General features: G+C 38.1%; 1 protein-coding gene across 1 annotated transcript in view; it reads right to left on the bottom strand.

Moving 5' to 3' along the window:
• BIRC6 (baculoviral IAP repeat containing 6) overlaps positions 1 to 13379 on the bottom strand; it is a 354060-nt gene that overhangs the window by 317385 nt on the left and 23296 nt on the right. Inside the window, exons 6-10 of the mRNA XM_067562654.1 lie at positions 12335 to 12417; positions 11370 to 11592; positions 11126 to 11286; positions 7588 to 7646; positions 1447 to 2841 (exon numbers count right to left, since the gene is read on the bottom strand). Of these exons, the coding sequence (XP_067418755.1) occupies positions 1447 to 2841; positions 7588 to 7646; positions 11126 to 11286; positions 11370 to 11592; positions 12335 to 12417 (1921 nt within the window). The remainder of the gene's footprint in view (positions 1 to 1446; positions 2842 to 7587; positions 7647 to 11125; positions 11287 to 11369; positions 11593 to 12334; positions 12418 to 13379) is intronic.

A 13379-nucleotide genomic window follows, 5' to 3' on the forward strand; every position in this document is an offset into this window, starting at 1 on the left:
ACCCAACATTGTAATTAAAACATGAACACTATACAATATCAATAAAGAACATATTTAGTGTTAAGAACTGGATGAAGATTTTAATCGGGAATCATCATCAAATGGAGATGTTTCTCAAGGGGTTGAGGGATCTGTACTACGCCCCAACGCTCTTCAACATTTTTATCAGTGATCTGGAAGTAAATATAAAATCACTGCTGATAAAACCTGCAGATGGCACAAAGACAAGTGGAATGGCAGATGAGAACCAGGTAGTCATACAGAGCAAGCTGGATCACTTGGTAAAGTAGGCTCACTAAAAAAATGGTGTATATATATGCAAACACAAAGGTTATACATCTGGGGGAAAAAATACAAGCCATTAACTATAGAATGGAGCATTGTATGCTGGAAATCACTGACTCTGAAACTGAACATGAACTCCCACTGCAATGCTGTGGCAAAAAGGTCTAATGTGATCCTCAGATGCATAAACAGGGGAGTAGTGAGCAGGAGCAAGGAGGAAATTTTACCTTTGTATGTGGCACTACTGAGACCAACAATAAAATACTGTGTACAATTCTCGTGTCCGTATCCTTAAAAGGAGGTTGACAAATTGGAGAAGGTTAAGAGCCACAAAAAAATTACTCAAGATTTGGAAAAAACAGGCTACAGCGAGAGAAAGAAAGGGCTCCACCAGTTCAGTTTATCAAAAAAGATTAAGCTTGGGTCTTGATTACTGCGTATAAGTAACTTCACAGGGAGAAAACATGGAGTACTAAAAAAGTTATTTAATCAAGCAGAGAAAGGCATTAACAAGAACTGATGGATGGAAATAGGAGTTTGGAAATAACACAGATTTTTAATAGTGAGGGTGATTAACCATTGGAACAAACTACAAAGGGAAGTGGTGGATTCTCCATTTCATGGATGTCTTTCTGGAACATAGGCAGTGTTGTAGCCATGTCGGTCGCAGGGTATTAGAGAGACAAGGTGAGTAAGGTAAAACCTTTTATTGCACTGGCTTTTGTTGGCGAGAGAAGTTGGTCCAATAAAAGATATTACTTTACACATCTTGTCTTTCTGAAACATACGCTTCAGTCAATACAAAGTTACTGGAGTCAGATACAAGGATAAGTGGGTGAAATTCAGTGGCCTATGATCCAAAGGAGGTCAGAAAAGACAATCTAATGGTCCCTTCTGGCTTTAAATTATGAATCTATGAAGAACAGAATGATCAATACACTGTGTGCACCTAAAAGGTTCATTCCAGTTTCAGATATTGCCTAAATTTAAAATGTGGAATAGTGCTGAACCAGAGGTGGACTTGAGTACATCCACAATATATAACCCTCAAGTTTGCTTATATGTTGCAGTTTTGTGGTTCTGAAACAGTCAACATTCCATCACATTTAAGATTTTCATTTTAATATAGAATTTTCAACCTTTTTAAAAAAAGCATCTTACCTTTGGTGCATGCACACAGTCTGTCTGTGCCCGAGCAGTATATCACAGAGACAAACATATCTGGTTCCTCAGTGCCCTCCTTTTTAGGCGGCTCCACTTTGGCCAGAATTTCAAAGTTCGAAAGATCTAAAATTTTTACACATCCTCCCTGAGTAGTTATTACCAGGTGCCCAAGAGCAGAGATCTCAGATTTTTTCTCTCTCCCATTACCATTCTTAGGAGTTAATTGTATTTCCTCTACAGGCTCCTCACACTCATCATCTCGATTATCCAGTATATCCGGTGGGAGCAAAATCAGTGAGGTAATTGTGTCCTGGGGATCTTTGATATGCTGGATTTTTATTGGTTCCTCCTCTAGAGTCACTATTCTAGTGGCATAGTTCATTTTGTAAAGCACTAGATATCCACCACTAACATTTCTCTGCTCAGGTTGAATTATTAAAGGAGTTTGTACATCTGCTGGTGACTCGTGCTGGATCACACTGATATTTGTGCCATTCACAACAGCAAGACTCGACTCTAGTTCACCCTTCCTTCTGTTACATAGTGCCGAGTTTAATTTATTTAAATTATTCAAGGCCTCTACTTGATTTATTGCACTCAAGGATTCAACAGGGCATGTCCGTAGTCCTACTAACAAATGAACTCCATCTGCACAAGGAGTGATTGAATCTACACAAAGGTTCTCCTCCTCTGCAAACTTTGGCAGTCGCAGGCACTGAACCAATGTCCCAGGCTTGGGAACCATCGAGTTCCACTTATCAGAGTCTGAAGAAGTTAAGTTGGCCGCTGCATCTGCAAATTGTTGAATGTAAGTCACAGGTGGATCCTGCAATAGCAACTGTTCCTGACTGTCCAGCTCCATCTCTATGATCTGTGGAACTGTAAAACCATCATCATGTAAACTTTTACTCATAATATTGTTCATCTGTGAAAAGATTTTTCCTGCTTTTTCATCAGACTCCTTAATGCTGTAAAGCAGCAATATGGGTAAAGTCCTCCTTACCAGAGGGGAATTCAGTTCTGAATTAGTGCAGGATTCATTGTCAGTTGATCCCTGCTCTGATACACTCTCACCTCGAGTCCTGCTCAAACCATCCAGTGATCTCTGTGAGTTACTACTAACAGGGGAGGTAGCAGGCGATTTGTATGTTAATAAACCCCCAGCTAACAAACAAGGAAAGGGAATGTTGTGTTGTTCCAGATGCTTTTCCTTCATCTTTTCACTCTTACAATTAGCTAGACAGGGATTTGCCCCAAGTTCTTCTAGATCCTTAACAGTGTCTTCAAGCACATTTGCAACAATTTCCCACTGAAGTTTCTCAGGCTGCTGAAGAACGCTCAGGGCTGTTATATCAAGGCTCACCTCCATGGTTTCTTTTTGTGATGTATGCCCTTTAGAACAAACAATGCATTAGTAGACATATATACTTCACCACAATCTAAACCAAATCATACAGGTTATAGACTAATTCTATTAACGAACCATTTAGTCATTTCTCTGTGTAGCTGCAAATAAACAGAGGATACAAAACTTTGACATTTCCATACCTGGAAAAAAACCTAGAAACATTTATTCCCCAAACATTAACAATTGTCTTTTTCATTAAGAAAAATCAAATCAGAAGGATAGCAAAAAAAACCTGAACACTTTTCCCTGCAAGTCAAACTTACCTTCCTGAGCTGCTCCTTATACTGCGCACCCCATAAGCCACTCAAGTCTCTCTGCCGTACACACACCAATACCCCCTTCAGCTACCTATACAGCACAGTATGACCCCCTGCGGACAGAAGGGCAGATTCAACTCCCACTCCTAGCTAATAAACCAACACTACTAGCTACACTACTGCCATATTTGACAGTTCCCATCAGCTGACAAACCACCCAGCAAAACACGCCCCCCCCCCCCCCATTCCCAACTACCATTCATAAAATATGAAAGAAGAACCAACCATCAACACTGACATATGGCTTGGTCTAATTAAACTGGAACAATGCAAGGACAAAATTTTTAAAGATACTCAGAAGTTACAGAATCTTTGCATTATTTAGCAAACAGGAATGATTGCAAAAAAAGGTCAAAGGTTGATACCAGCCCATGAAGAAGAGGTTGAAACACAGCTCAAGGAATACAAGCCCGAGATTCTTCTTTTATAGCATTTACATTTGAAGACCCAGATTTCTGCAGCAAGTCTACTCCCTTATACTTATGCATTATGATATAGTTAATTAAATAATCATGTTTTTCCTGCAAGAGATCCGTCTCATTCAGAGCGCAAACAGGAGAATGTAGAGTGAGTTAGGCATTTCTGTTCTCCCTCCCCATTCCATTCTTTGACATTTCAGTAAGGGCCTCTACCTTATTCACTTTGCACTATTCAATTTGCACAATAAATGAAGAGGTCTTGCAAAAAGTAGCTGTGATCATGTAATTAACTGTATCATAATACATCTCTACAAGCAAATAGAATTAAGATTGAGGGGGCTATCTTTGGTACTTTCTGACTTTGAACTGTTTTCATTCTTCACCTTTAACAAATTTTATTTAATACCTTAGCTGATAATGTTATTGCACGATTTCCACTTCTTGTTAGAAATAAGCTGAAACTTTCCTTTGCCTCAGTTTGAGAGTTATTTTATTGATAGTCATGTAATCAATTTGTTTGTCCAATAAAGATTTTATTAGATAGCTAAGTTAGATAAAGAAAAAGGAATATGCAAGTCACAGTTTCATAAAACTGAGTTTAACTACTGGTATTACCCTTAATTACAAAAAATTGGCTGCAGAAGTTGATCAAGGCATCCCTTTTGCTGCTCACCCCACTACTTGGCTTTAGAAAGATACCATTGCCAGATAGTATTTGGTCAAATATTACAATTAGACATTTAGTTTGCACCTCAGTCTTAAAAGGTGTTCCCGCTAGAAAGAAGAGAAGTTTGAACTGCATTTCTTACATATTCCTTTCTAAGGGCAGAGAAATTTACCCTTAAGAGATGTGAATGTAGTGCGTTCCTCAAACACTGTTCAATCCAAAATCTTTTGGAAATTAAAGGTTGCTGTGTCTATAAACATCTTTCTCTACCTCCTTGCTTTGTCTATAAAACATCATGCAAAATGGCATGATATAAATAAGTCAAAATCTCAAAGGTAGCAAAGTTGTTAGCTCACTGTATTTTCTTCTTTTCAAATAAAAGGAGCTAAAGAGTTTTTGTTTTTTTTTAAGTATAGGTTTTACATCTCAATCTTCACTATAGCAATACCACAGGGGGCAAAAAATGTCAGCTACAGTTTATAGTCTATTTCAAATTCTTGTTGTCTTTGTCTAGCAACTGTTCATTTAACCCCCACAGTACAGTGATGTGTAAGGTTATCATAAAATTAAATGAAAACATAATGCAGACCAACATGATAAGAATAAAAACAACAAACCCCATACAGAGACCAGTAAGGTAAAGGAATATGAAGGTTTATATCTATTGGTAAGAAACAGCAAGAAACAAAAGCAAAAACCTTTATATTCAATATAGTTTTTGGGTCCTTAGTAATTTGGTCATTATGGAAAAAGATTTAAGCAGCTGAAAAGTACGGTGCAACTGCCAAAGATGAGATTTCACATTTTTATTTTAAGTCTCCCACAGAGCCATATATTTTCTCAGTTCCAGAAATGGGACAATCCAAACCTAAATACAAACTACATATGTAAAACACACACACACTCACATTAGCATACCAGTCAGACAACTACACATGCTAACTCATTCACAGGACTTTTTATGTTCCATAGTTTCTATGCATTCTGCAGCAAATCCTACAGCAGAGGAAGGGAAAATTATTTTACCTGTGAATATTCATTCTAGAACTCTCCAAATCAAGTAGTCTTCACATCTCCATGGCCAATAGAGGCATACCAGATTTTTGCTCTGAGTTTGGGCTTAAGACTACTGCCCCGAGAAAGAACTTTCCAGAACAACAACTTCCGAAAGTGAAAAAATACTAAGGTCACAGGAGCCAGCACATTTCATGGCAGTTAAGGTCTTGCAGCTAAAATAGCTTGTGAGAAGGAGAAAATGTTTGGTGGCCTGAACCCCCTGAGCACTGGTCTTGCCTACTTGCTGGCTGGGAGCAAGAATTAATTTCTCCTGGTTGCTACTGGAGAGTGCTCTTGCTTCCCTCAAGATTTAGAAGGCTCCAGTAAAGCTTTCTTACTTGATCTGCAAGTTGTGGAAATAGGGGTTACATATCTAGGGGATAGGCAGGAAATCTCAATCATCTCACTATGGACTTTCCCTACAAGGAGCTAGGTTCCTGCAGCCTGCTGTTTGTCTGACATTTCTGAGGAGGTAGGGGAGGAAACATGCTATCCTTCAAACCCTCCTCAGACAGACAAAAAAATGGGAGGAAAACCAAAAAACTTTTGATATATACTTAAACAGTTTTAAGGAGAAAAACCTCAAAGCCAATAAAGAAACAGACATTTAGTCAATTTTAAAAATTGTGTGAAAGCTCCACTACAAAGGGAGACTTGGAGACTGCCATGTGTGCACCTTAGAGGCAGAGAATTTGGAAAGCTCTTCCTGAAAGATAGCTCTGAGTCCAGGCTCAGAGGAAAGATCTCATCTGCCTCCCGTTACCAGGAGGTCAGGGAATGCCCTACTGTGAAAACTGTCAGACATGGGGACTGAGAAACTAAAACTTGGCAAAGATTAATTTATACTTGGCTCAAGTTAAAGTAATGCAATTGTATGTGCAAAGAAGTTGAACCACTAATTCTGAAGGTGTGCACTACCTCCTTTCATTCCTCTGGACTCTGCCTCATTCAGGCCCTGTCTACACTTACCTGTGAGATTCGGGGGCAGTTGACGGGAGTCACACAAAGTACGCAAAAAGCTTGCGTAACTCCCGTCAACTGCTGAGCTTCTCTTCTGTGCTCTGTCTTCACTGCGCTGCGCTACTTGTGGAGCTGGTCTTAACACGTCAATTTCTGGATCGACTGAGCGGGTCTGCACTGACCGTTCAGTCAATCCAGAGAAATCAATCTGATGGCGGCGAATTTGCTGCCGTCAGTGCAGTCATAGCCTCAGTGAGGCCTCCTCTATACTGGGAAATTACTTTGTGTGGAATGACAATTCAGAATGCCATGTAAAAAAGAACTCTCTTATTTACTTTAGTGTCAGCTATTTGCAGTAATCCCTAGGATGGATGACGTAAGGAAGAAAAAGACCATCTGGTTAAGCATGACCATGACACGACTGTGTTCTAAGATCTATCAGTTAACACTGTCAATACTATGAAATTACCCTATATAGACAAGCCCTGTGCAAGCTGATTGGTTCTTAGGGATTGCAAACTTTCTCTTCACCAAAAAAAAACAAAAACAAAAAACCAGTAAATTCTCACGTAGTGTATGCAGTGTAATTAGGAGGAAAGTTCTTTCCTTTGTATACATGAATTTATTAACTTAGCTTTTTACAGAATTATACCTATGGAAATTTTTACCAATAGTTTGCTTCCTCTTTTACTTTAGCACTGAACTTTATGTACCTCTTTGGTTATATGAGCTATTATGATGCTTTATTAAACACTTCTCAGACACTACTTCATACAGGACTCTATATTCTTCCCCAATTACTACTTCTATTTTTTTTTGTTGCTGTTAACACATTTAGAAGAACCTTAATGCTATTTTGAAATGTAACAACCTTCCATCTTAATCTAACATATAATTCCATTAGCTGAATGATAATTTCTTATTTTCAAATGCCTAGTTCTAACTTCATTTAATTTTACATTACTTTCAGAGTCATAAACCCCAATTGATTACGCTGCAGTTGTAATGCTTTGTGCTATTTAAAATATGAACACATTTGTATGCCACTATTACTTTTACTATTAGTTCTTTCCATAACAAAAGATTTGGAATGTGATTTTAACTCCTTGCCATGGGATTTTATGTAAGTGAGGTGTATTTTCTCAAAGCTTTAGCTTGTCATGGACTATGTAGTTGTAAATGTGATCCAAGACTATATTTTAATGTATACATGCAAAAAAGCAGAGTTCAAATTAATTTCATTTCCTAACCCATAAATCCTTAAATTCCTAACAAATTTTTGCATACAGTGGTCAAAAATATCACACTCACCTGTCACAGATTCTGATCTGGAATGCTCTTCACTGTCTGAATCCTCCAATAGGTCATCACTAAAAGTACAACACAGATCAATGAGGTAAAAAATGGAAGCAGCAACATCTGCAATCATGGATTATACACTTTGCATTTACTCAGCCTCTATCCATCAAGTACTGTACAAACATTAATTCTCAGAACCTTACGAGGTACAGAAGGCTTTATATCTATTTTACAAACAGATAAACTGGGACATGAACAGACTGACAAACTTTCCCAATGTCACATGAAGATCAAGGCCGAACTAGAATGAGAACCTAGAGTTCTCAATTCCTAATCCTATGCAATAACAAACGAAGCACACTCCCTTCAGGAGAAAAGAATTCATTCATTGACATTTAGGCAGCAAAATGTCCACATTACTTCCCTGTTAACTAGGTATTATGCCGTACCATGTCCAGAGTGGAAACTGGGAAGCGCTTATCTGAATTCTCTTGGAGATCTTTCCCAGTGCTGATGCTTGAGTACATTTCCTCCCTGTCAGCGATTGGAGATATCACTGAAAAGTTTGTGTATGATCACCCCCGGTATATAAATGGACTTGCCAGATCAATTGATACTTCAAAATCATTCTTTTAGAAGCTTGAACCAAAACCATATGTAAGATATTCTATTCTGAATAAGGAGGGAGCCTGGTTTCAGTGTTGGCCCATCCAATAATGGTCACTGTCCTTAAGGGTTTACACAGTTTATTCCCCCCGTCTGGGAGCCTGCACCTCTCAGTCTGGTCTTCAGTGCCTTGAAGAACCCTTATTTGAACCAATGGCTCCCTGTTCACTCACTCTCCCACCTCTTCCTGTAACGGATGATATCAAGGTTTTTGACACAGTCCCCACGACACACACACATGCCAACTAGGTAAATGTGGTCCAAATGAAATTACTATAAAGTGGCTACATAACTAGTTGAAAGACCATACTCAAAAAAGCAGTTGTCATTGGTTTGCTGTCACAAAGGAGGGTGGGGAGGAGACGACATCTCTAGTAGGTTCCCACAGGGTTCTGGTATTACTTAACATTTTAATTTATTATTTTGATAAAAGGAGTGGAGAGTGTGCTAATAGAATTTTCAGATGACACCAAACGGAGGGGTTGTTAGAACTTTGGAAGACAGGATTAGAATTCAAAATGATAAAGCTGACAAATTGGAGAACTCGTCTGAAATTAACAAGATGAAATTCAATAAAGACAAGTGCAAAGTATTATACTTAGGAAGGAAAAATCAAATGCACAACTACAAAATGGGGAATAACTGGTTAGGCAGTAGTGTTAAAGGAAAGAAACTGGGTGTTATAATGGACCACAAATTGTTGGCTTATATTCAATGGGATCCAGTTGCCAAAAAAGCTAACATTTTGCAGTGTATTAATGGGAGTGTTGTGCGTAAGACATAGGAGGTAACTGTCCTGCTCTACTTGGCACTGGTGAAGCGCTCAGCTGGGAGCCAATTCTGGGCACCACACTTCAGGAAAGATGTGGACAAATGGGAGTGTCCAGAGGACAGCAACAAAAATTATAAAACATTTAGACAACCTGACGTCTGAAGAACGGGTAAAAACTGGTCATGTTTAGTCTTGAGAAAAAAGACTGAGGGGGGGACATGATAATACTCATCCAATATGTTAAGGGTTGTTATAAAGATGACTATAATCAATTGGTCTCCATATCCACTGAAAATAGGACAAGAAGTAGTGGTCTTAATTTGCAGCAAAGGAGATTTAGGTTAGATAAAAGGAAAAACCTCCTAACTATAAGGATAATTAAGGACAAGAATAGGCTTTCCAAAGGAGATTGTGGAATTCCCATCACTGGCAGTTTTTAAGAACCGATTAGACAAACATTTGTCAAGGATGGTCTTGGTATACACTTGGTCCTTTCTCAGTGCAGGAGACTGGACTAGATGACCTCCTGAGGTCCCTTCCAACCCTACAACTTCTATAATTCTTCAAGGCACTGGAGACAGATGGAATGCCTGTTGCTACAAGGAAGAGACCTGTGGAAGGTCTGGGCAGGGTTTGAACACCTGGGACATAGGCATAACCTGGTAAGAACTGTAGACCACAAAAGCCAAGGAGTTAAGAAATTCGGGGGGGGACCCCCCTTTGAGCACAAAATTAACAAAATTAGAAAAACACTAAATAAGAGTAGATAAAGCTAAAAAGAAAGAGAGGCTGGAAAGCAGCTAGGAAGCAGTGGATACTACAGTTGGTCTGTATTAAGCCCTAGGCAGTAGAGAAGGAACTGAAGCAGTGGCAGGTCTGTGTCTCCCTATATGCCCACAGATGGGAGCACATGGTGCTGCACTGTGCAGGCCATGACTGCTGTTTATAATCTGCAGTCGAGAGTGCACTGGCACACACGCATCCTACTGTGGAGCACTAACAGGGACGTATACTTGAAGATGAATTTAAGTTAAAAAGAAAAATAAATTTCTGCTTTATGCAGACTGGCTGTTGCTTCCTGGATTCCCTCAAGTTTAGTGAGAATGTTTAGAAAGGTGAGGGATGATGTGATAACATTTTCTGTCAACACCCACTTCAGTAGGAGCCTCTATCAATGATTTCTTCTCTCACACCCATAAAACAAAAGTCTACATTAATTTATGATGCTCAGATATAGTAATAATCTCCCACAGAATACAGGGATGTATTCATTGTGAATATATGCAAGTTTTGGGGGAGAGGGATTGGGTCAACTGCCACCCTTCCCTTTGCCTGATGTCATTTCTCTAGTCTGCATCAAGTCATAGCTAACAGACTGAAATGCCTCAGGACAGGGATTGTATTCTCTTTGTAAAATGCTTTGCAAACATAGGGTGCTATAAAGACACACATTTAATACCTAAGATAAGAAGTAAAGAAAGAATTATAGTTCTTAGTACTTCCATAGCAATTTACAATTGAAAAGGGCTGTACAAACTGACAGATAAATAAGACATGGAAAAGACAAGGTCTGGCAGCTCTTAAATAATTTTACTTGAATTCAAAGCATTATGAATAGAAATGGCATTTTCCAAAAACTTTAGGACACTTGCATTTAACAACTATCCCATATGATTAAAATGAAAATTTATTCTTGAATCTTAAGTTCTTCACATTATTTCTAGCTTTGTGCATCACAATATTTCAAGCAAACCCTGAGAACGCATCCATTCCAAGTAACAGCAGTGAAACTCTGTATCCCTTCTACATGCAAGGTGAAAACTGACATTAAAAATACAGATGAGAAAAGTATTTTTAAATATAGCTGGGGTAAAATAGCAGCTTTGAAAGAAAAATGATCACTGTCCACCAGATGGGGCTTCAGTGACTTTTTAATATCCTGGGGTAGCATGTGCACATCACCACTCCACATGACACTCCCATCTCCATGAACAAGCAATAAGCATGATGAATCAATGACTTCTACATTCTAACGAAGTGTAATGGTGTTTCTAACATATTATCCAAGGTACAACATTTTAAATTGGTTTTTCATTTGGAAGGTTAGCATACCTGTCTCCTTCCAATTTTGGTATATCTGAGCAGCTAGAGGAATCTTCTAGCCATGCTAATGTTGGTCTCCTTGAGTCAACCCCTGAGCTCGGTTCTCCTGACAACACAAGCTGTTGAACGATTGCTGGATCATATGCATTGATCTCAAACTTTAAGTGAACCTAAACAAATAAAAATGTAGAGGTGTACATGATTTAAATCTTACAAAACAATTATTACTACTGAATTCTTCAATAAGATGTACCTTCATAAGTTTGGAAACATCCCATATGCAGATCTTTCCTCGTTTTGTTGCTGCAGCTAGAAAGTGAGGGCAACTTCCTGATCCAAAGCAGGCTATCCTGTCACTGCCATCTATGCAGGGAAACTGTGCAGGACTCGTTGCAAGTGTGACTGAGAGGGGTACATTCTGCGTGTGCTCACCTTTGACAAAAGGGCAGTTTGGGGAATGTCTCTCATGTTCAGACCTTTGTGCATTAAAAAAATAAAATATCAAAACATTGGCTTATCAAAGCAGTAAGTTTGGATCAGAATACCAACTACTAACTATTAAGATCAATTTCCAGTTTTGTGAAGACACTATATACATAATGCACAAGTAATATCCCAACTTGTAAAAGAGTTTAATTATACTAGAATGAAATTGTTTTAACCAGAGCATAAGAATACCGTACTGTTATTGATTCTTAGTTTGTGTTTTTTTTTCCATTAACCATATTGTATGAAAGCTTCAACTGCTTAATGGACTTTCAAATATCCAATTGCAGGGGATTTGCATACAACATTAAGCAAAATAACCATGAAGTTATCATGCCAACTGCTGTGCTCTGACTGGCTACTAATCTCAAAAGAGCAAGCAGTATGATGCTAAAGCAAGAGAGAAAATTTAACTGGCGGGTACATAAAGAATCACTTGTAATATCAGATTTTGTCTTTATGTAGCTTTAGTAAGTGTTCAGTTCTACATTTCTCCCTACAGAAAGGGGCACTGAGAAATTTCAAGTCTTAAAGAATAAAAGTAAAAAAGCTAGCAAGACAAGTGTGAAAGATTTCTGAATTAAATGTGTGCAGTTGAGGGGCGGACAGCAAAGAATTATGATACTTATGTCTGCCTCCGTTCTCTAATTAAGTTTTTGCATCTATTACATTTTTATACTATACAGAAAGCAAAATAAATCTCACATTCCACAAACAAACATTTAGACTCACCAAGGTTCATCTGTAGGCTCCCAGCATACCAAACACACACTGCAGGTGAAACACATGGCTCTGTCATCTCCTGATGAAGCAGGCTATAAAAAGAAGAGAAGGAAGAGTAGTTTTACATCAAGAATAATCAGTTAACATAATAGTTTGGGGGGAAAAATTTAGCCAGTATTTGATTCTCATTCTACACTGTACACTTTGTTTCAAAAGGAAGATTTAAGTATTACATCCATACGCTGCACAAAAATTTAGACAGCAAGAGGCAGTATTTTAAATTGAAAAAGTACAACACTATACTACTATGTAAAAGAAAGACTGAGCACTGCAAAACTTCCTCCACCCAAGCCAGTGGAGAAGAGATACATCAGAAATGATGCCATGTCTCAAACGAAAAACAACAACGATTACTGTAAAGTCATTTTTGTTGAAGAAAGTCACATAGCTGTATGATATAAAACAGCTGATAAATTCTGCTAAAATTTTAATCAACAAATCTGCAAATTTTGAAGTACAAGCTAAAAGACTGAGGAATGCTAACCTATCTGCTTAATCTGTTAGAGTGTAAATATTCCATTCCATTTTGTCTCTCATACAAGAACAGTTAAAACTTAATCTTTTGTCCATTATACTTTCTGAAGCAAAACCCTCTGAAATCACTACAAGGGAAGAGACTGGAATTTCTCTCACATTTCCATACTTAGCATTTTTCCCTTTATTTCCCAAATCACTAACGTGTATCTGGGAAACATTTAAATACAACTCCATGATACTGCATTTGTTCTCATGGCCATTTGATTGAAAATTGCTAGCAAGCATGTAGGGACTAACAGTAGAGAATTTTTTTTTTTTTTTTTTTTTTTTTTTTTTAAAGTGTCACTAATTTTTTTAGACTGCCTTGCCAAAAAATGACACCTTTTTAAGTGCATTTAACAGCCTTTGCAATTGACACATGAAGAAAATAATGCTGATTTTAGAGGATATAAGTTAGCCTTACAGTAAACTAAAAGATCTACTGTACCACATGCGGATTTACATATCAAAGGTTATC

Source organism: Emydura macquarii, unplaced genomic scaffold, assembly GCF_026122565.2.
Source record: "Emydura macquarii macquarii isolate MOO-44397 ecotype Brisbane River unplaced genomic scaffold, CSIRO-AGI_Emac_v2 contig_2457, whole genome shotgun sequence".
Classification (NCBI taxonomy): Eukaryota; Metazoa; Chordata; order Testudines; family Chelidae; genus Emydura; species Emydura macquarii.